Source organism: Corylus avellana, chromosome ca9 (assembly GCF_901000735.1).
Source record: "Corylus avellana chromosome ca9, CavTom2PMs-1.0".
Lineage (NCBI taxonomy): Eukaryota > Viridiplantae > Streptophyta > Magnoliopsida > Fagales > Betulaceae > Corylus > Corylus avellana.
Window position 1 is genome coordinate 22,949,075 of NC_081549.1, and position 22,872 is coordinate 22,971,946.

The 22,872-nt window shown below is 37.1% G+C and overlaps 3 protein-coding genes and 1 non-coding gene across 6 annotated transcripts; 2 read left to right on the forward strand and 2 right to left on the reverse strand.

Annotated features, from left to right (window-relative positions):
• Positions 1–2,075: 2,075 nt before the first annotated feature.
• Positions 2,076–9,485, reverse strand: LOC132162649 (phospholipid-transporting ATPase 1-like). 3 transcript variants are annotated; one of them, XM_059572931.1, is made up of 10 exons: positions 9,026–9,485; positions 8,822–8,910; positions 6,888–8,691; positions 6,191–6,527; positions 5,281–6,076; positions 4,946–5,069; positions 4,487–4,706; positions 3,096–3,554; positions 2,705–3,004; positions 2,076–2,491 (listed from the first exon to the last, which is right to left on the reverse strand). In XM_059572931.1, exons 3-9 carry the CDS (start codon positions 8,608–8,610, stop codon positions 2,806–2,808), a joined length of 3,858 nt encoding a protein of 1,285 aa, XP_059428914.1. In that variant the 5' UTR covers positions 8,611–8,691; positions 8,822–8,910; positions 9,026–9,485; the 3' UTR covers positions 2,076–2,491; positions 2,705–2,805. The 3 variants fall into 3 exon arrangements, with proteins under 3 accessions (XP_059428914.1, XP_059428915.1, XP_059428913.1); XM_059572932.1 differs by having other exon boundaries at positions 6,888–8,910; positions 9,061–9,485; XM_059572930.1 differs by having other exon boundaries at positions 6,888–8,910.
• Positions 9,486–13,155: 3,670 nt separating this feature from the next.
• Positions 13,156–19,970, forward strand: LOC132162650 (uncharacterized). Its single transcript, XM_059572933.1, has 4 exons — positions 13,156–13,310; positions 14,394–14,471; positions 14,647–15,950; positions 19,680–19,970. The coding sequence occupies exons 3-4, from the start codon at positions 14,767–14,769 to the stop codon at positions 19,792–19,794; spliced, it is 1,299 nt and encodes a 432-aa protein (XP_059428916.1). The 5' UTR covers positions 13,156–13,310; positions 14,394–14,471; positions 14,647–14,766; the 3' UTR covers positions 19,795–19,970.
• Positions 19,971–20,488: 518 nt separating this feature from the next.
• Positions 20,489–21,609, reverse strand: LOC132161942 (high mobility group B protein 13). Its single transcript, XM_059572166.1, has 3 exons — positions 21,024–21,609; positions 20,813–20,881; positions 20,489–20,724 (listed from the first exon to the last, which is right to left on the reverse strand). The coding sequence occupies exons 1-3, from the start codon at positions 21,456–21,458 to the stop codon at positions 20,650–20,652; spliced, it is 579 nt and encodes a 192-aa protein (XP_059428149.1). The 5' UTR covers positions 21,459–21,609; the 3' UTR covers positions 20,489–20,649.
• Positions 21,610–21,730: 121 nt separating this feature from the next.
• On the forward strand, positions 21,731–21,804 carry TRNAI-AAU (transfer RNA isoleucine (anticodon AAU)). Its single transcript has one exon. It is a non-coding gene; the product is annotated as a tRNA-Ile (tRNA).
• Positions 21,805–22,872: the final 1,068 nt, after the last annotated feature.

Below are 22,872 nucleotides of genomic sequence, written 5' to 3' on the forward strand. Positions count from 1 at the left end.
TGCATTTGTCCCACTTCAAGTAGTGGTTAATCCTGATTCCTGCATGAAGAGGACATTGGGATTGATTGTAAATGCTTGCCTAGATTGTAGCCTGTGTAATTACAATTATGAGAGGCTCTCAGCCATGCTCGAATTCGTGATTCAAAATGGCAGAACTTGTTGGTTCCATAAATAAATATAACGCGATACGAATGGCATAGGATTGGGATCCCTATAATTCACAATATAAATGAGTACGGCTGACATTGACCTATTTTAATTTTTAGGAGAAACTTCACTAATGACCTCCAAACTTTCACCCGTTTTGAAATACCCCTTTAAACTTCAAAATCTCTAAATTTAGTTCCTTGAACTTTCAATTGCTCTCAATTTGGACCATTCCGTTAATTTTAGTCGTTAAAATTTTTTTAAAAAAAGGACCAAAATATCCCTGATTTTTGTTTTTTTTTTTAAATAAAAAAACGTTTTATAAGTTGAAATTTTATACAAAAGTCAAGGGTATAAACGTCATGTGATGTTTAAAATCTGACGGAGGGGTCCAAATTGAAAGGAATTGAAAGTTCAGGGGACTAAATTGAGAGATTTTGAAGTTCAGAAGGGTATTTCAAAACGGGTAAAAGTTTGAGAGTCCTTAGTGAAGTTTTCCCTAATTTTTAAGTGTCTTTTCTTTTATTTTCTTTAAGTGGTGGACAAGAAGAGCCAAAATTGGCGTGATAAGGGGATCTGAAGGTTGTGTGGCCTTGGAAGAATGAGAGAAATCCAAAAAGAAGCTGGCTAACAATACAAGACAAAAGGAGGATTCTCAGCCCCTTATTTATGTTTCATCATCCAAGAGTCGACTAAACTGAGAACCCCATCCCTGAATTAGGGTAGAGCGACTTAAAATTGCCTTGGTCTCAGTAAGGGCATACGAGCATTCCCAGCAGCTACCCAACCATTTTCCCTATATTTAAGGATCCAAACTACTTTTTGCTTTCCTATCTACAAAAACTTCACAATAGCTTCCCTTTACCATTCCCTACATCATTAAAATATTATTTTTATTTTCATTAAAATAATATTTTCTTTTATTCTATAAAAAATTTTCTTTTTCTTTTCATCTCTCTCATCTCCGTCTTCTTTCTCTCCCTGTCTTCTTCACTCTCTGTTTCCTTCTTTTCTTTCCCCCCATCCGCACCTCTCCCTTTCTCTATCTCACTCTCTGCCTCACTTTTCCCCCAGCAATTTCTTGCTCACGAAGACAGACAAGGAGAGAACAAGAGAGAAGAGAGAGAGAGAGAGAGAGTGATGCAGAGAGAGCTGGGAGAGGGACGGAGAGAGATGGTGAGAGAGAGAAAGCTCAGCAGACGGCCACGGCGAAGCCGTGAGTGGCTGGACAGCGGCTTTTGGGCTCAGAATCATTCCTTAGGTAAAATTCTCCTTCCTTTAGTTATGGGTATTTGATTGTGATGGGGTTGATTCTCTGGGTATTCGATTTGGGTAATCAATTGTGTTCTTGAGGATTTTTGATTGTCTTGAGTGGCTGGTTGGGTGTTGAGTTTCGGTTCTAATTGAGGTGTTCTTAGAATCTGTTTTGAGATGGTTTGGCCGAATGGATTTCGAGTTTCTTGAGTTTTGGTTGAGTTGCTGAGTTCTGGAACGATTTAAGCTCTTTGGGGAGGATTGATTTTGTGGATTTTATTTGTTGTTTAATTTTGGGTGTAAATCCTTTGAGTGGCCGTGAGAGTGAAGATGGAGTATTGAAGATGGAGATTTGCTTTGTGTCGAGATGAAATGCAGAAGAGGGCAGAGAAGAAGAACGGAGAAAAATAGTGGGCGTGAAAAGATGTGAGAGGAGAGAGAGTTTTTTTTTTTTTATGATTATAATAAGGCAAAGGATCGCTACAGTGGAACCCAATACATTGGGTTCCACTGTAGCATCTAATGGTTTAAGGAATCATATAGGGAATCTGCTGTGGGACGTTTTTTGCGATTTTTTGAACATATTTCCTAAACATAGGAAACAGACTCCCTTATAGGGAGTCTGCTGGGAATGCTCTAACCGGTGGCTTACCATTTAAAAAGTTTATCAACTCTTTAATGTGCAAATATGGTTGATGGTAATTGAGAAATTCTAAACTATACATTTTTGACACTTTCTCATTCATTCTAAAGCTGCAAAAGAAGTCAAGCCTGTATAACTATTATGTACCTTCTTTTTTTTTCCTCTTTTTTAAAACATCAACTCTCTGTGCTTGGCCACCACACTGTTATTTTCACTTCCGCCAACACCAAATCATGTAAAATTCAATTAAATTGCTGAAGATCCATCTTGATGGGTCTCCTCGACCTCCTTTTGCACCTTTTTTCCCTCCCCTATCTGCATCATCTCATCCTGCAGCCACCAAAAGACACTCTTCTTGGCATAAAACATCCATCTGCTTTCTATCCTCTAACTGGTTAATCAGCTCTATTGTCCAACGACAATCACTTCTTTTACTTTGCCACCCATCTGAAGAATGAGAAGCAGAAGACAACAAGGCCAAAGAATTATAAAGAACTCTATTATACTTTCATCCCATTATGCTGATGTGGCAGGGTGCAGTATCTTTAAAACAATGACTGATCTAAGGGCTACCATACCCTGTCACATCAACATAATAGGATAAAAATGAAGAATATAGGATGGAAAAAACACCAGAAAAATTAAACACATGCTGCTTACCATTAAACTTCACAAACAAGCTCTCCAAGAAAGCCATATGATGGACAAACCCAAGGAAAGCCATACAAAATGAGGCTCGTCTATACAAGGGAGCATGCACCTTAGCTGGCACCTTGATCTTGCTTTGACCCCAAATAATTATGTTTTCTTAGTATCTCAGCTTCTCTAGCTATCTGGATATCTGAAGGCCAAAAAATCTGATGTAGTACTTTGAAAAGGAAGCGAGGAAGCAACGCCACAACTATAATAAGCAAAATGGTGAGCCAGTAGGTAGGTGAATTCGCCAGATGGTAAATTGTCCTGCCCAAGATTAGAATTAATGTTAGCTCTGTTCTACAAAACCATCACAAATTAGAATGCAGAACGTGTAGTGGTAGATGTCATGACTAACCAGTAATTGGGAAAGACTGGTATAGAATCCAGTACCACCATACAGGCATATGTAATAAAAATCGATCCCCACACTGCAACATGAGTAAATATTTCCCAGCGCTGAATATCCATAGCCAAGTGCATATTCACAAGAACAACAACTGCAATTGTCCACAAACTGCCCATGCTCCAAATATCAATTGAGCTTTCTCTATAGGTGAACAAGGGTATATAGAACAGAACAAGACTCTGCCATAGTGTGTCAATCATCGTGATCCAAAAGAGACGCAAATTGTAAGCTTCCTGTCTATGCCCAGCACCATAGAGCTTGGGATATCGTAACAGTGTCTTATGGCTCAAGTCTTTGTCCAGAATACCAACAACAATAGTAGGAATAGAAGTATAAATAACAGAATAAAATACACTGCTCCAATCTGTTAAAGCAGAAGTTGTTGAAAAAGCTGTACATAATATGTACCTACCAATAAAAAAGAAATTCATATTAACAAAGAGAAGTTGCATAGAATGGAATTCAAAGAGATAACGAATAAGAAAAAAAAATCATGTTAACAACTTCAAGAGAAGTTGCATATAATGGAATTCAAAGCGATGAGAGCATTGTGCATCAAAGAATTCAATCAGAATAATGGATTTCTGGCCTTTGGCCCATAACATTTTGAGGTACACCCCATATCACATATGTAAACCAAATCTTCAAAAAATAAAAGAAAATAAAAAAATTAAGAACCTAGTTTAGAGACTCTTCCACAACTGTTTTAGTTTGTTGTTACAGGACAATAATTGATAAAGAATTTGCAAAGATTTCAACATTCTAGATTCAAGATTTCCTATATTCTATACTTTCTAAATCCAACTTAACTAGTATGCAAAAACATAAATGAAAATAACTGCATGAACAACATTATTCCTGTTCAAAAACACAAACATCTAGATCTTTTTTATATATATATATAAGTGAAGAATACCATAAGAATCTCAGATGCTGGATGGAGATGCAGACAAACATCTAAATCTATCATTTATTATTATAAGCCAATGGCTTTGGTAGCACAGTACCAAAGTCCACATGACAGTGCTCAGGACTTTTTTTTTTTTCTTTCTCCTTTATCAATTTGACACGCTTTTTTTTCAAAACATCAACCAGAAAGAGGGAATATAGAGGGGAAGGGAATTATGTTTTTACCTACTTGTGCCTAAGATCACTTGGATCTTGGAAATTATTTTTGCACATTTTTTTCCTTTTTAATTTTACTTACACAGAGAGAGAGAGAGAGAGAGAGAGAAGGGATGGGAAAGACAAACAATTAAATCAGGGAGCAGTGAACAGGGATTCTTCTAGTATCTAATATAGAAAGCAATCCAGTAACACGGAAAGAAAACCATGCATACCAGAATAGCATCAATACAAAGACAGCATTACGGTAAAAGTTGTACAGAACCAAGTAACCGACACGCTGATAATTCCAGTGTCCATGCACCAAAAGTAATCTTTTCAAAAACCGAAACTGTCCCATGGCAAAATCGGATGCCATCACTGCTTGACGCCCTTCCTGACCGCATATTCCAACACCAACATCCGCCATTTGGATCATTGAAACATCATTGGCCCCTACCACATGTCATTAATCAGAGAAATGAAAGAAGAAGAACCCAGATAGACTGAATAAAAGTCTTGATTTTACATGCACCATGAGGCAACCACAAAACACATGTTGAAGAGAGAAGATTAAAATCAATGGTATAACTTCCATGTACATAAGTTAACACAAGCTAGCCAAAACACACCAAACAAAAATTCAACCCCCTCTCTGCCTCAATAGTAAAAATACTAATAGTGTGGCAACTCACCATCACCTATTGCCAGCGTCAAATCATCAATGCGACTCTTGATCAGATCAACTATTCCAGCTTTTTGCAAGGGTGCAACACGACAGCATAGCACAACCCTACAAGAAGTTGCAAGGTCGAAAAGCTGTAGAAAGATGAAAGAAGTAATTCATTAGCAAAAGTCATAAACATAAAGAATGCAATGTAAAAGAATGCACTTAGAGAAATTATGAAATGAAAGCAAAGTGTTATCCCAAGAATAAAGAGAAGTAGAACAGCTCTCACACACATATCATATTGCAACAAAATCCTCTTAGGGGAGGGGAGGGGAGGGGGTGGGGTGGGGCTACTCTTACCTCCGACTCCAGATCCTTTTTTTCTAAAATATACACCAAACTGTTCCCATCGATTATGAGTGCTAGTGGCACCCTCGAGATTCCATCTTTCATCCCTGCATTCCACCCAGGCACATTGGACAATTTCATATCGACGGGTATGTCAAGATAGTCTGTTTCAGCATTACTTTTAGAGTTCAGAATTTGATTTCTTCCAGTCGATGATTTAACACCATATTTGGATTTAGCATCAGCCAAAAGATTTCTGCATTCATCTTCAGAATTGCCATTTATAATAATTTGCTGCATATCCGAGGTCAGCAGCTTGCAAGAGAGACCAATCGAAATCGCTGTTTCTTGCTTATCACCTGTCAGAACCCAGACCTTGATTCCGGCTTGCCGGAGAGCCTCAATGGCTTCTGGAACACCATCTTGTAGCTTGTCCTCAATTGCAGTAGCCCCAAGAAGCTTTAAGTTGCATTCTATAAAAGCTGCCGTTTGACGTAGTTTCATCACTCTGTCAGTCAATGAGGTGCTAGCATCCTCATACCTGCATTGCCACATCTCAAGCTCTGCATCTGTAAGATCCCTGGCAGCTACTACAAGTGTACGTAAACCTTGTGATGAATATTCAGTAAGATGGCTTTGAGTGGCATTCCTTATATGATCACCCATCTCAGTGTCATCTGCTAAAATGCTGAACATCGAAGTATCAGCTCCTTTCACCAACACCTTTACTGCACCATCAGGAAATCTGATAACAACAGACATTCTTTTTCGTACACTATCAAATTCATGCAACCCCAGCACATCCAACCTAGATGCACAAAAAAAATTTAGTGAAGTTACTGGTTAAGTATAGAAAACATGTGTAAAACAAATGCCTTGGTGTTATCACATACAAGTATGTCATCAGTGAGAGATTTTCTACCTTAGTTTCTCACCATTGACATCAATCACAATATGCCCAGATGTGCGCTCAAACAGAGTATATCCATATGCAGAGGCTGCAGCAACTAGTGCTTGCTCATCAGGAGATTCTCCCTGATAATCAATAGCTTTTACCTCTTCATGCAATTCACCCTTTATGCAACTAGAAGATGTACCATCGTCAAGAATAGGAATCACAGTATTACATGCAGCCAATGTAAGGAAAAACTCGTGTGCTGCAATCCTTTCATCTCCAATTACATCTTTGTGCAACAATTCCATAAGTTCAGAATCAACAGCAACTTCAGATTTAAGTTTCCACCTCCTCCTATCAGTTGCTGCAAAAACAAAATCATACAAGAGAAAATTGGACGGGCACCATGCATGAATCATAAATATTCAATTTCCAGACCATTTAAAACACTTTGAAAAAGATCATTGAATCATCATCTATTACACTTGTTTGACCTTAGCTTATCAGCTGAGAAAATATGATAGTGCCAAATACCAATAAGTCATATAAACAATGTTTACGCTCACAGAAACATACAAACAATGTTTACACTAGTCAAAATCTCCAAACTTCATTACAACAATTGTAAGAAGTTACCCTTTCTAGGAAAAAAATATCAGAACTACAAGCATGATCTCTTTCACAAAATTAAGAAGATTATAAAAGGCTAAGCATTTTTTCATACCAGCAATGTTCTTTTCTAGCAGTGGATCCACTGTAAGCAAGGATCTCCCATAATTTTGCCCATAGACGCTTGCTCTTTGGAATTCCATTCTGTTTTCAGTGAGTGTCCCGGTTTTGTCCGAAAAAACATAGCGTATTTGACCCAAATCCTCATTTATATTCAATGATCTGCACTGGAACCTCGGACCAGAACTACTGTCACACATATCCCTGTCTTCAATCATGAAATATGACTGACCCAAACGAACCAACTCCATTGTAATATAAAGAGATATTGGAATCATAATCTGAAACACAATAATAGAACTCAAAAAGGAGAAAAAGGTCTCCATGGGTATCCCATAATATTTGTATCTTTTCAATTTATCCCTCCCATTTGTGAAGTATATCTTTCTGTAGTAAGGCAGGGTATCAAGCTCTTCCTTGTGCCGTAGGAGCCATAGGCCCATCCCAACGGCCACCACTAGGCACATGACAAACAGAAAAATAGACAACCAAAGGGTTTCTCTATTCATGTAACTCTCCAATTTGCTTCTCTTGGAAGGGGAGGCTGCACTGTTCATCATTGCTTTTGTTTCCTGTCCGGCATACACCACAACACCAATTATCCATTGCGTGTTCTTCAGCTGACAACCCCGCAAAACTATATTCGACTGGCTAAGGGGAAACCTTTGCCCTCTGAACTCCATGTTGGCGGTGAACTCATATATATTCCTATTTGGCTGCTCACATCTGATGAGCCCTGATATCATACACTCTTCAGATACTGCTAAAGCAGTTTCCTGCCGGGCATACCTTGTCTTCAAGTTCGACTCACCATCCAAATTCATAGTCTGGATATATGCAAGTCCACTAGGATCACTGGACCCTAACAAAACCATGTCACAAGGGATGCTCTCATCAGCACAGATCTTCACCACCTCACCTGCCTGTATCTTCTTCCATTCCTTCCATCGGAATTCACCATTCTGATGCACGCGAGCCTCCCGGTTGTTCTCATTCCTATCCGATCGGTGTCTTCTCCAATCCTCATACCCATCTTTGATAGCCGTGACACAAAGCACAAACAGGAGGGGAAAAAGCGACACAGTTCTCCCAAACACTGCCAAAGGCGGAAGCTGATTGAGAGCAGCAATAGCTAGGAAGTACAAATAGGCAACGCGATGGAACTGAATGAACAAATTCTTGGGCAAGAAGGTTATGATCGTGTACTTGCTCGTTCGAATCTCATTCCCCGAGAACTCATACTTGTCGTTGGTCCTCCTTGGATCACCAATATAGATGAACCTCGGATTCGCTTCGTTTGACAATAAATTATCCTCAAACTGCAAGCTCTTGTGGCGGCGGTGGCTCCTCCGAGGCTTACTACTAGAGATTTCGAATGAAGCGGAACTAGAATTGATGTTATTGTTACTGATGTGATTATGCTGCAGCTCCATTGCACCCCAAGACACCAGCCGTCTCCTCCTCTCCTGTCTGGGGCATTCCAATGGAAACTGCTCCAAAACCCTAGGCTCAGCAGCCGATTCCAATTGCACCAGAGAACAAGTGTGATGATGCTCCAGTGGTGGCAGTTTATCGTCTCCGATCGAAGCGACCGGACTGTCGTAGTTTAAGAGGTTGCATTGCGACTCGCCGCCGAAAAGAGAAGAAGAGGGGGAATCATTGTGGCAGAGACAGTTCAAGGAGCCGATTTTCCGAGGCAAATGAGAATCAGAATTCATAAAATGATAGTAATTTTTCTCCAACCACACCGAAACTCAACCGGCTCCAATTCCAATTCATAGTAATTTGATTTGTGTTCCCTAAGCTCCCATTTATATATATATATAAACAAGAAATTAACAATAATTAATAAAATGATGATGACGAAGATAATACGCTTACAAGCACACGCAAAAAGGATCAGAAATCATAAGCTGGCTGAAGACGTACTAACAGCTCGATTCAGATCAATGTCGACAATTCCTCTCTGACGCAAATGGCAACAAACGTCTACGGATCCTCCAAACAAAGGCCAAAAACTGAACACACAAATAAGACAGTTATTAAAACGATCTGAGAAGCATCAGAAAATATATCAGAAAATCACTGCACATCCGTAACGCGAATCTACGACGAAAATGTGTTAGACCAGACCTAATTGTCGGGCGTAAACAAGGTAAGCGCAGCACCTTATCGTCTCGGAATTGGTGAAACAGAGCTGATCGATGAGACGAACCGGATCGACGGGATCAGATCCCTTTCAATGCACTGAATACGAAATCACGGTGAAATGGCAGGGTGGGATCAGAAAGCAGACCACAGATCGGAAAACCTAGGGCTCGATAAAAGAGAAAAACAAAAATTTGAAAATTGAATTTTGGGGGATAATATCGAATTATAAGGTTTGTAATTTTGTTCAAGTTGAAGAGAGATCGAGGGGGGGGGGCGCCAAATCCGAGAAAATCGCAGGGACACAACAGAGAGACGAGCGGTACACCACACGAATCTTTGGCTTTGCCTTCTCACTTTACTGACCTCCCTCTTCTCTCCTCTCTCCTCTCTCCCCCTCTCTCTCTCTCTCTCGTCTCGTCTCGTCCCTTTTGGCAGGTCTGTGTTATTGTGTTTGTTTTTTCTTTTTTCCATTTAATAATAACCCAAGAGAATAATAAATAGGCAGACGTGGTAAGATTAGCATTTATTGTTTTCTAATTTATACCGAGGGTTTAGGGTCCTATTTCTTGTTAATACTTTATTTTGTTGGCATATTATGACACATTAATTAAAATTTTAAAATAGTTATATGTAATTAAATACAACAAAATAAAATATTTACCCTAAAATGATTTCACTCAATTCCCATTGTTTGTATGTCTAATATGATTTTTTTTTTTAGATTTTAGAGTACACGCAATGAAAAAAATATATGTATATATATTAAGGCTAATTAACAGTAACACGTAAATAAATAAAGTATAATAAAAGTAGGTGAAGAGCAATTGTTAATTGCAAAAACATTATTTAAAATGTATTTGTATCGTTCATGTAAGCATGTCATGCTGCATAATCAAATAAAATGAGATATGTGAGACTCATGCCATGAGTTGTATATGTACTAACTGTTTTATAGTAAGACATAAGAAATGCATGTTTTAATTTTAATAAATAAATTGAGCTCCAACTCTATATATAATAATTATAACCCCAAAGCCAAAGCCTAAGCCAAAGCGAATCTGTATTATGTGTTTTTTTATTTTTTTTTATGTATACATTGATTTTCATTTAAAGTATGGTGCGATGACTAGTACAATTAGGAGTAGGATCCTCTCTAATCTAAAATAGATTGGAGTCCCCAAGAGGTAGCTCAATCGGCTGGGACCACGCTTAATGAAGCGGAGGTCACTAGTTCGAATCCCCCTCCCCCCTTCTTGTGCGGACATGTCAAAAAAAATAAATAAAAAATAGATTGGAGAATATTCAGTTTATGGCTATAATTTTTTATTATAAATTCTAAAACCACAAATAGGACACATGTTTACTAACTAAAAATATTAATAAAATATTATTTTAAATTTAAATAAAAATATAAAATAAAATATTAACGGGTGGTCGGATCACCCCAATTTGAGGTTGGGTTGGCTTCGGCCACCCCATGGCCCTTGGGGGTGGCCAGCAAGAGCCAAATCTAAAAAAATTAATAATAATAATTTGTTTAGCCTTTAGAGGTAACTGGACCAACCCTTAATATTTTATTATTTTATTATTTATTTTTATTTAAATTTAAAACAATATTTTATTATTATTTTTAGTTAATGAAAATGTGTCCTATTTATGATTTCAGAATTTCTAAAAATAAATTATAACCATTTTTTAGTCCAAAATAAAGTAAAAATGATCCTATTCTACGGCCGATGCAGGTGTGGTGTGGTACAGTACCCGAAGAAAAGTTATTTTTATCAACATTAATTGTCGTTCACTAATGATTGTGAAAATTAAAGGCAGTGCAGTAAATATTAAATTGTTTTAAACCTTTTAAAATTGAATTTCAAACATTTTAGGCCAAGTGGAATCAACTTAAATTTGAATTTTAAATTTTCCAAAATTCATGCACAAATAAATGTTTTGGGTGTGAATTTGATGAAAAAAAAAAAAAAAAAATTCCTTTTCACATTCTTTTTATAAATTCATTGAAGAAGTTCTATTTGTTCAATAAATTTACCTCATTTTTTTGTTTTTAATCCTTTACTTAAGTTAAATCACCAAAAAGGCTTCATGAGTTTCTTCTAGGCGAGCAGCTCTTCTTTTAAGAGTAATGCTACAAATTTTTCTTGTATCTCTCTTAAGTTCCTTAAAGAATGATGTGGCTATTAAAATCAACATTGGATTTGTGATTGTTCATTATTAGATTTTGATCAAATGATAATTTTAATAGTCATATCATTCTTAGAGGGACTCAAGAGGAACATAAGAGAGACTTCTAGAATTACTAATTCTCTTAAGGTTGCCAGGAGGAGATCTCGCTCTTAATTCCTCTAGTATAGGCTGTCATAACCGAAGCCTAAATTTGCATATGAATTTGTGCTAAAAACAAAAACAAATCCGCTGCCAATTTCAGTAGTTTATTAATGAAATTAAAACCTCAAAAGTGTTTTGAGTAATATTTGAGTGCTTTTAAAGAGTAATGATAATAATATGCATCACTTTATATTAGGGTTGTAAGGTAGTTATTAACCGCAACCAATTGTTAATCGTTATCCACATATGCGGATGCTATTCCGTATACCTATATATATATATACAAATTGCACTTTCTAATTTGTATATTTGTATTTTTCTTATTATTTTTAAATTGAAATGTGGAATCAATACTAAATTATATATGACACATGCCATAAATTAGTTTTAAACACTTACAACTATTTTATTTTTTATAATTTTTGACACATGCCATCATGTAATTATATAAAAGAATTTTAACACCATTTAATCGCGTGCCAACACGTGTTAGAAATTGTAAAAGCCTAATATGTATAGTGTTTTTTTTTTTTCCGGATTAAATGCGTTAAGGTACTTGTACTTTGGAGAATAACATCCTTTCCATTTCATTTAGAGTATTTCGTTAGTGTTTTTTTCAGAAGAGTAAAATTGTAATTTTAATTTTTTTGAATAATTTAATCCATCTAAAACACGCTAATTTGATATTTTCAAATTTCATTTGAAATTGATAGGATCATTTTTAGTACTTTGGACTCTCGTCAAATAACTACATTAGTTTCAAAAACTTTCACACATTAATTTTCCGTCAAAAAACTCAATGATTCATTGAGTCAAACTTATCAACTGTCACGTGTCACATAGACAAAATTAACATTACTGAGAAATGAAATAGTTAAAAATAAAATAAATAAATAATATATATATTTTTTTGTAAAAAAATGGGGGATCCACCCCGCTACCCACCGAGGATCTTTAACTTGGGTGGGGGTGTAGTAACTCGAATTAAGAGGTTTAAATTTTGAGATTTGAGATCAGATTATAATATTTTATGGACAAATAATAATTATTGAAGGAATTTTCTTCGATAGCATGTGAGCGTGTAATTTTATTAGTATTGTGAAAAACTTATGTCTTAAAAAGTTAAAAATATAGTATCCATAACAGACTCACGGGGTGGGCATATACCCACCCCACCTGCCCCGCTTGAATTTGCCCTAAACCTAATAATCCGAATCGTATGTCAGAATCTCTCACGCAGTCACCTCCTCCCAATCTCGTTGTCTCCTCTCCTCTCAAACTCACGCAACCGTGCTTAGCGTCCACTAGAGTTCCGATCAGCCAACACTTAGGTTAATCTTTTTTCTAAATCTCCTTAATTCTCTCTTTCGCACTCTCTCTATTTATCTATCCATCTCTCTGTTTCGCTTTGTTTCCCTCTCTCTGTTTTCCTCCCTCTCTTTCGCTCTCTATGTTTCGTTTCTCTCTCACGCTCTCTCTCAAACCCGCTCCACCCAACTCGCATTACCCGCCCTATAAACCCAATATCCGGCGGATAAAATTCACTCTAGCCAGGTGACGGGTTAGAATTTCAAAACCCACATGATGCAGGCCGGGTGTTACTTTAATAACAATACCCGAAATAGCCAATACCCGGCTCCCGCCCACCCCTAGAATATCTGGTGTTACTTTAATAACAACGGTGGAGTGAAAAAATGGGAAAGATTAAAAAAAAAAAGAAAAAAAAAAGATGGGGCAATTTAGAAAAATGGCCGGGGGCTTTACAGTAAAATGCTGAGAAAAAGAGGCAAAACTTGGGGACACAACTTCTCAAGAAACAGAGAAGCCGAACCCCCATCCCACCGCCCTTTTTGCACCGAGCGCAGAGAAGAAGAAGGAGAGGAAGAGGGACCGGCTGTTGAGATAAAGGAAGATAAATTCTCCAAATGTAAGTTTGCTCCCAAACCTTTGAATTTTGGTTGTTTCGGTGCTGGGTTTTGGATCTCTATTGTTGTTGGGGGATTTTACTTTGTGCTGTATGGTGTTGTGTGTGTGATGGGTTTGTGATAACGGTCCTTTAGAATTTAGATGGTTGCGAAAAATGGGGGAGGGTGTCGTTGGATTGATTTTTCGGGGGTTTGATATTAGCTGAAATTTGAAGAGGAGGTGGAGTTTTTGAGCTTTGGGTAACCAAGCATGGGCCGATTTTGATAATTTTATTTTTGGTGTGATTGAAAGGGTGAGATGCTGTGATGGTATGATTTTATCCTCTGTTTCGGTTTGCGGTGATGGGTTGTTGCTTGGATGACAATCGGAAAGGGGGGTTGGGGGAGAAACAGCTAGGGCTGATAAAACCCTTATCCAACAGCTCCTGCAATTGTTCTTTTAACTCTCGTAGCCCCGACAGGCACCATACGATACCGTGCTTTAGAGGTACTGGGGAGAAGGTCGATTGAGAACTCAATCGCCAAAGAACACTGTCACACTTGTTCCATTAATTCCCTTGCACTTCTCTAAGATTTGATTCACGCTGCACTTTTGTTCTTGTTATCTTCTCTTGGTTTTAACTTTGTGCAATTGCGCTGACTACTCCACCCCCGAAAAACAAAAAACAACAAAAAGAATGGGTTTCTCTTATTTTGCTTAAACTTAGTTTGGTGGCTGAGAGAAATTGGAAAGAACAAGAGAGACAGAGGTCTTAGTTGATGGGACTTTCTATTTGGTCTCCTAGAATGGAAAATTGAAGAGATTCAACGTTATGTTTCTTCTCCTTTCTAAAAATTTTCCTAGTGTCAAACTGCTTATAATTGTAGTTTTATCTAGATAGTTGACGTTTTATGATGGTTTAGGGTTTAGTGATTGCAAAACAACAAAAAACAATTTTGACCTTTTATCACGCATACCATCGGTAAAATAAATTTATTTGGAATGATTAATTTTAAATATGACAATGGGTTTATTTCTTTACTATTTTAGTCATAATCTTGAGATTATGAAATTTCTATTTTCTGAAATGGGTTTTTGATTGCAGCATTATTTTGGCTTGACTCCCAACATTGTTGTTGGGGCTTCGGGGGAACTTGTTAGGAGGAAGCGTCTACGCTCAAAGGTACCTCAACATGGAATTAAATTTTAGACTTGTTTGCTTTTATGTTACATGAACGCGCACATATAGAGAGAGACTATATGTGGCTCCTTCGCGTGCGAGACTGTTGATTGGTTGTTTTGTGTATAGTATTGGCCAAAACTTGTGCTAAACTCTTCAGTTATATTTTTGGTTTCAGGGGATTAAAGACCTGCTAGTTTGTGGGTTGAACTTTGATAAATTAGGATTTAAAAGAGGGAAGAGTGTAGAGTTTGCTGTCAGTTTTTGCACACTTTCTGCGCTTCTATCACAAGTTACAATGTCGGTGACAGCAGGTGTTAGTGATACTATAATTGCCATTAGGGATAAGCTTAGAGGGAAAATTGGGCAAACAAAAGTTAAAAGGTATTGGCCTGGTAGAGCTCCTGAATGGGCAGATGATGCCCATGAAGATGGGGATATCCAGTTGGATAGGGTGGCTGCCCTGGAACAAGCATTCCCGAGGCAGGAAGACTCGCATATTGTTAAGAAGGATGATGCTAGGCTGCGCCGTTTGGCAGAGAGTAAGATAGATAATCGTGAGGAAGTGAGAGCTGATCATCGGCGCATCCGACAAGCAGAGATTGTTTCAACAATTGAGGAGGAAACTAGAAGGCAGGAAAGGTTAGATATGGAGGAAGATGATGCAGATGCTTTGGAGGAGAGGAGAAGAAGAATTAAGGAGAAGTTACTTCAAAGGGAGCAGGAAGAGGCTGTATTTCCAGAAGAAGAAGAGGAGGAGGTAGAAGAGGAAGAGGAAGAGGAATCTGAGTATGAGACTGACTCAGAGGAAGAACATACGGGTATTGCAATGGTTAAGCCGGTCTTCGTTCCCAAGTCAGAGAGGGATACCATTGCTGAGCGTGAGCGTCTTGAGGCTGAAGAAAGGGCTGTTGAGGAATCTAAGAAGAAGAGACTGGAGGAGAGGAAGGTGGAGACAAAGCAGATTGTGGTTGAAGAGATCCGAAAGGATGAAGAGATTCAAAAGAATTTGGAAATGGAGGCAAATATTGCTGATGTGGATACTGATGATGAAATTAATGAGGCAGAGGAGTATGAAGCTTGGAAGGTGAGGGAGATTGCTAGGATCAAGAGGGATAGGGAGGATCGCGAGGCGATGGTGAAGGAGAAGGAAGAGATTGAGAAGGTCAGAAACATGACAGAGGAAGAGAGGAGGGAGTGGGAGAGGAAGAATCCAAAAGCTGCTCCACCGCCAAAGCAGAAATGGAGGTTCATGCAGAAATATTACCACAAGGGTGCATTCTTCCAGGTAGATGCTGATGATCATGCTGCAACTGCTGGAACAGATGGTATTTTCACTCGGGATTTCTCTGCCCCGACTGGAGAAGATAAGATGGACAAGACAATATTGCCCAAGGTCATGCAGGTCAAGCACTTTGGTCGTAGTGGAAGGACAAAATGGACACATCTTGTCAATGAGGACACTACTGACTGGAACAATCCGTAAGTTCTCTTCTCTTTAGATTATCCTCCTTTCGTTCCCCCTTCTATAGTATTGCTATATCATATACACATTCACTCTGATGTCGATCTGCTGCTCTATTGACTTGGAATTATGTTAGTCTTATTTATTTATTTAGTTTGCATGGTGAAGCTTATTTGTTGAATCTTTAAAGTGGTACATGGAAGCAATAATCTGTTACATCTGAAATAATTTGTATAAAAATATGGTGTCCAAAAAGAGTTACTTTTGACATAGGATATTAGATTTTTCTTCTTCTTTTTAGGCTCTTTTTTTTGTTGGGGGGGGGGGGTTGAGGATCAAATTTAGTCTCTTGGTTTTCATGCAATTTCAATTTAGTCATTGGGTTTCAATTTCGACAATTAGATTCTTAGGTTTTACTCTGGCTTCAAATTGGTTCTTTCATCAACCTGCCGTCCAATTAATTAATGGTATGCCACATCTCACCAATAAATTGATGCCATGTGGCTTTCATTTATATCTTAAATAAAAAAAATTTTAAAACTAAAAAAGGGTGGTCATCCACCCTTCTCGGCTGCCCCTCACCAGTTAAAGATGGCCAACCATCTCTCATTTGGTGAGGGACGGTTCAACCACCTTCTAATTTAAAGTAAATGTGCCACCTGAAATATACAGATGGCACATGACGTGTCTTAATGCGAGTCACGTAGCATCAATTTATTCGTCTTATTAGGCACATTGCTAATTAATTAGGCGGGAAGTTAGCGGTAGGACCTATTTGAAATTGGGGTAAAACCTAAGGACCTAATTGTTGAAATTAGAAAGCCAGAGACTAAATGAAAATCTGATTTTTTTTCCTTTCTCTTTTCAATTGATTTAGTATCCTCTCCCCCCATTTTTTAGATGTTATCTGTTGTCTGTGATCGTATTCCCTTTTCCATGACAGCATAATCCCATTTTGTTTGTATTGTTTGTGATATTACCAATACGGATATTGAAACAAAATGAAATTATATAATTTCTATCTGCTGAAACATTAGGACCACTGGAAAGCATAGTCGTCTGGCTATTTCTTTTTAATATCAATTAGATTTCCTGAATTGACGTACCCTTTTTGAGTTGGGAATGAGGGAAAAAATTCCTCCCCCCCAAAAAAAATTCCACTATGAGTTGTCTATAAAACAGAAATTCTGTGTCTTTTGTGACACCCATAACCCTTGAGGTTAAGCAATGAGGCTAGAACTTACAACTATGCCCACATTTCAATATCTTATTTTGACTTGAATAATTCTACGAAAATCTGCCATCATGGCTCGAAATGTACTAGAGCCTTCTGCTGCACTACCTCTAGCCACTTCGCCTCTGCCACCAGCCACCTCAAAAGACACTGGTTCAAGTTTCAATAAACTTGTGGAGAAAAAATCAAAAGTGAAACAATACGAAAAGATTAAAATTACTAACCTCCTTCATCATCTCCTAAAATCCAAACCCCCTCTTCACTTGGTGACCACCCTATTCTCACACCATTGTTGCAGGCAAAAGAAAAAGGAAACAATTTGTTAAAAAAAATCTAGGAAATTTTTTGAAAAATTGGGACTAAACTGACTGACACCATCCATCACAACCTTTTCATCAAGCCAAAAATTTACCCCTTACAAACTGCATAAGACCTTTAAGAATAAAATGAAAGAGAAATAACATATATGTGTAAAAAGTAATAAATCAAGCTCGGTTGTAAAGAAAGGAAGGTCAGCCTTTGATTTATCACGAAGAATATGCATATGAAACCGATGAGGGCTGGCTGTATCGCTAAAAAATTTGGGGAGAATTTTTCAGTGGTTGTAAAACAGAAGGCTGACCCATCATCATTCTTGAAGCTGTGCTGGAACATGTTATCCATTAATTGATACAGTTGTGTTTTTAACCACCCCTCCAAAAAAAAAGAGAGAGAAGAAGAAGAGGAAAAACAAGTTCACTCTGTAGAAATATAATGACATCTTACCCTGTAGGTTTATTCAAAAGGCAATTTCTCCTCCTCTAAGAACATAGTGGAGGATGAAGTCTGTGTATACAAGACTCATCGGGTGTATATATAAGTTATGAATAAAAGAAAAAGTAATGATATGCTAACAAATTAAACTTAGTTGAAGAATTACTTGTGAGGAATCTAATGGTTTTTTTCTTCCTCTCTCTCTGGGAAATGTTCAAAAAAAAGTTATTATGGATAATAATTCTCTCAGTAAAAAATACTTATAAAAAAAAAAAATAAGTCTCTCAGTAAAAAATAAAGAACATTGTCAAAGGTATCACTAATAATAACATGTATTTGTGTTTTCCTTTCTGCTACTTTGCAGTGAAACCTTTTCCTTATGAAAAAATAAAAAAATAAAAAAGAACATCATTAATATTACATGGTAAGAATCATAACGATAGATTGGTGTTGTATGTGCAAAAAAAGTGGGAAAACTCTTGATCACATCCTTCACTGTGATATTGCGAGAGACTTATGAAATTTGGTCATTAGGATGTTTGGAGTAGAGTGGGTTATGCTGAGACGGGTGGTGGAGCTCCGGGCGTGTTGGGAAAGAAGGTTTAGTTGAAATGATATTGATATTGTTTGGAATGTAATCCCGTCTTATTTAATATGGTGCATTTGGAAAAAAATTAATGCTCGAAATATTGGGGATTATGAGAAGACGAGCTCGGATCTACGACTTTGTTTCCTTAAATCCCTCTTCGAGTGGATCTCTCTTAAAGCCCTCTTGATGTCTCAAACTTTGTAGATTTTTGTGCTCATTTTCCAAAAAAAAAAAAAAATGATATTGCTGGATGTTTTTCTTGTATACTTCCTGTGTCCTTGGGTTACACCTCTTGCTCATTTTATAAATATGCTTTACTTGCATTAAAAAACATTACACGGTCAGAGGTTTTTACTTATTAAACTGCATACTGTTTTGACTTTGCCAATGGGTAATTAAATCCATCATATCCTTCTCTCTCTCTCTCTCTCTCTCACATTTTCACTTCTCTTCTACGTGCTGTAAATTTAAGACATTAAACTGCATACTGTTGTCTTTGCCAATTAGTAATTAAATCCAACATATCCTATTTATATAATATGTTCATACAGTTAACTCTCTCTCTCACATTTTCACTTCTCTTCTACGTGCTGCAAATTTAAGACATTAAACTGCATACTGTTGTCTTTGCCAATGAGTAATTAAATCCAACATATCCTATTTATATAATATGTTCATACAGTTAACCCTTTGTCATCCTTCTGGTTGTCTATCTCTATTACAAATTGTCTATGGCCATGCAGTTAACCTCTTGTCATCCTTCTGGTTGTCTCTCTCTATTAGAAATTGTCCATCTTATTTTATATGAATCGGAAGGGTGTTGCACATTAACTTAAATGACCTAATATGGAAAATTTGGAGTCAGTCCTAGGCTATTGCTTTTCATACTTGCACTTCCTGTTGTGGGAAACACGAAGTATATATGATACAATTACTCTCTCTCTCTCTCTCTCTCTCTCTCTCTCTCTCTCTCTATATATATATATATATATATATATATATATATATATATGTGAGTGTGTGTGCTGCTTCTTGGTACTTGAAATGGATCACCAATTAGCAGATTTTGAAGATTTGCTTGTCACTCTCTGTCAGAATGTTCTTTCATGCAGTACTTATCAGTACACACCCATGTCGATCCAAATCTCAATTATTTTTTTTGTTGTACAGGTGGACATACAATGATCCTCTTCGAGCCAAGTACAATGCAAAAATGGCTGGAATGAATGCAGATATATCGAAACCTAAAGGAAGCAAGAAATTGAAGGATTGGGAATCTCGTTAATTTTGTTGGAGAAATTGAATATTTCTTAGCCATTGTTTTGTAGATACATGTATGCTTTAAAAGTCTCCTTTTCTAGTTATCTGCCATCTGAGAAGAGGCTTTTATCTATTGGAAGCAAGGAACAAGGAATCTGAAAATGACGTCACTTTTGTGAATAGAAAATGCCTTTTAAAATAGAGTAATGTTATTCTTGAAACTTATTTATCATACCTATTTCATGTTAGATATTATGGTGTGTTTTTAAGTGGCTTTTCATACTTGTAAAGGAATTGTAGGTCTAGCATCAGTCTTCTTTTTTTTTTTTAGTAGATGACATGATTCCAATCAGATCCTTTAAATAAGACTTTGGGCATGTTTGGCAAAGCTATTTTGGACTCTTGGGTAATGTTTTGCTTTTTTGCTAGCAAAAGCATTATCAAACATTTCATACCATAAAACGCTCAACCCTATAGTTACCTTTTATGTCATATTACAATGAAAATTCAAAAAGCACTATTTTAAAAGTTTAGTCAAACAATCTCGAATTCAAAATCTCCAACGTAGCCGTTTGACGTGTTTTTCACTTTTTTGTTTGAAAAAAAATGTATAATCATCATTGTTATATGCAAAAGTCTTGGTGAAGCAGTGAACCACCACTCTTTTCAGAAAAGCAGGGTTGAAAATTCAGGCAAGAAGAGTGCCTGATGCTCTCAAATTTCAACTCCAAACAGATACATAACGAGGTATTATATTATTTTCTTTCTCAAAAATTTCCCAAATCTACAATGGAGGAAATCATGAACCAAGTGAAAGAAAAAGCAAGACTCAAACAGAACCGAAAAAAATTCAAATACAAATGTGGAAGAGGGAATTTTATCATTTCTCTACTACAATTCCTGAAGAAGCTGAACCTGGACTCTGCGTTACGCTTTCACCAACAAATTTCAGTTCCTGATCATGAAGAATATATTCAATTATTGTCATCAATTTCATTTAGACAAGTAAAAAATTTAAATTATTGGATGCGGAAAATAATTACCGGTGATTGTCCTTCGTTGATCTTCTTTACTTGTTCTTTCTCTCTGAGAGATCGGATCGGAGAAACTCGCTGATCCAAATAACTCAAAGGTTAATATGTTACAAAAAAAGAAAAAGAAGAAGAAAAATTAAATCAAATATGGATTACAAAAAAATAAAAAATAAAATAAAATAAATCAAATATGGAGTATGATGCTTAATCAGTGCTTTACCATACTGTGAGATTTGAGTTCATTCAATCTGTACAACCTATCGACCTCGATCTCGAGCTTCTTCTGGATCTCTCCTCGCTCTTCCAGTTCCTTCATATTCAGCTCTAAAACCATGTCTCTCTCTCTGAGCATCTTCTCTGTTCTCTCTCGGTCCGATCTCAGCCTATCGAGCTTCTTCCTGATGGCGCTCAGCTCCTCCGCGAGCGACGCATCCAGCGAGTCGATTTTCGCCGGAGGAGTCGAGTAGATTGAACGGTTCTCCTTGTTGCGGTCGTCGACGGCCACTGAGATCTCGATCGGTTCCTGCTTCGGCTTGGTGATGGGCGTGGAGTGGGGAACGGGGTTCGCCGGACAGTTCTTCGGCTGGAGAGGCCTCCGGCCGGATTTTAGCCGGAGATTCTGATCTCCGGCGAGGGAAGACCGAGCCGTCTGCATTGGTGAGGGTTGTGTGTGTTTTCTGAGGTTGTGAGATAAAAGAGAGGATCACTATCAAGATAGCGATTGAGCTTTAAATTTGAAAGTGTGACGCGCTAACGGCTACAATTTTCGGATGAGAGGAAAGCGACTATCCGACCACCATTTTAGAGTTCTGAAATGCCCCTGGCTGGCCTGCAGATCAAATATTATTTAATTTATTATATTATATTTCAGAACATTGCTTGTGTAAACGTATGTGAAACACTTAATTAGAGTGTTGTTCGTCAACTGGCCTATTAGCTCAGTTGGTTAGAGCGTCGTGCTAATAACGCGAAGGTCGCAGGTTCGAGACCTGCATGGGCCACAGCTTTCAATAAAATCGTTTTGCTATTTGCTCCATTGGTTTTCATAATTCCATTCCTTCTAAAATTAAATAAGAGAGGCATAATTGTCTTTTCATAGGCATTTGTTATCAATTAATCCCAAAATGTTAACATACATCTCAAATTTAAATTGGGTATAAACTCAGATCTGAATATAATATCATATTAAAAATTAAAATGGAAAAAAATCGGAACAAACGTTTTGTCTCGATGGTTTCATAAGGGTTACTTCCAAGTGGGGTTCTTATCTTAAGGTTATTTTTGTTTATTTTTTATTTTTTGTGTGTTCTCAAAACAAAAAAGCACTAACAACACAAAACTCTAATACCGTTCTTCATTCAAAAACAATAAAACAGTTATAAAGAAAACATAACTGAAATTTCTTCATAAAGCATGATGCTATGAGTCGAACATCAATACCTAAGAATAATAGTACAATAGTAGAGAATAGTAGAGAATAGTGTAATCTAAGCTTCATCCTTTTTTAAGTATCTGTGTTCCCTAAGTTGAAATATAATAGTTCAATAGTAGAGAATTAACTAAGCAATGAAGATTGTTTGAGAAATAGACTCACCTTCCCAATATTCCGGCTACTTGGCATTACAACTTTGTATCCTACCTAATAAACTTAAAATCACAAAATTAGATGTTTCTAGGAAATATTCTAAATATTTAATATGTTTCATAATCATTCTTACCATTTACCAAGTCACCGTTTTTAAACCCTAAATTATAAGAGAAGGAAGTCCATGCCATTGAAATGAAGATTATTTGTAACAAACAGATACACAACATACTGAAAAATGATATACTATACTTGTGGGCCAAGACTCATCTATGTCAAGCTATAAAGAGAAAGATGGAAACCAAGTAAATGATCCCAATAAAGACAATAATTCCAAGAAAGAAAAAGGAAAAAAGAAGCAACTATATACCTGGCTGACGTCCTCAAGAAGAAAACTTTCTGATTCCCTGGAAAGCAAACTTGGCCTCACTTGCACAAACAAAACCACCCTCAAGATGTTACAGCAATTATTGGTAAATTAAGT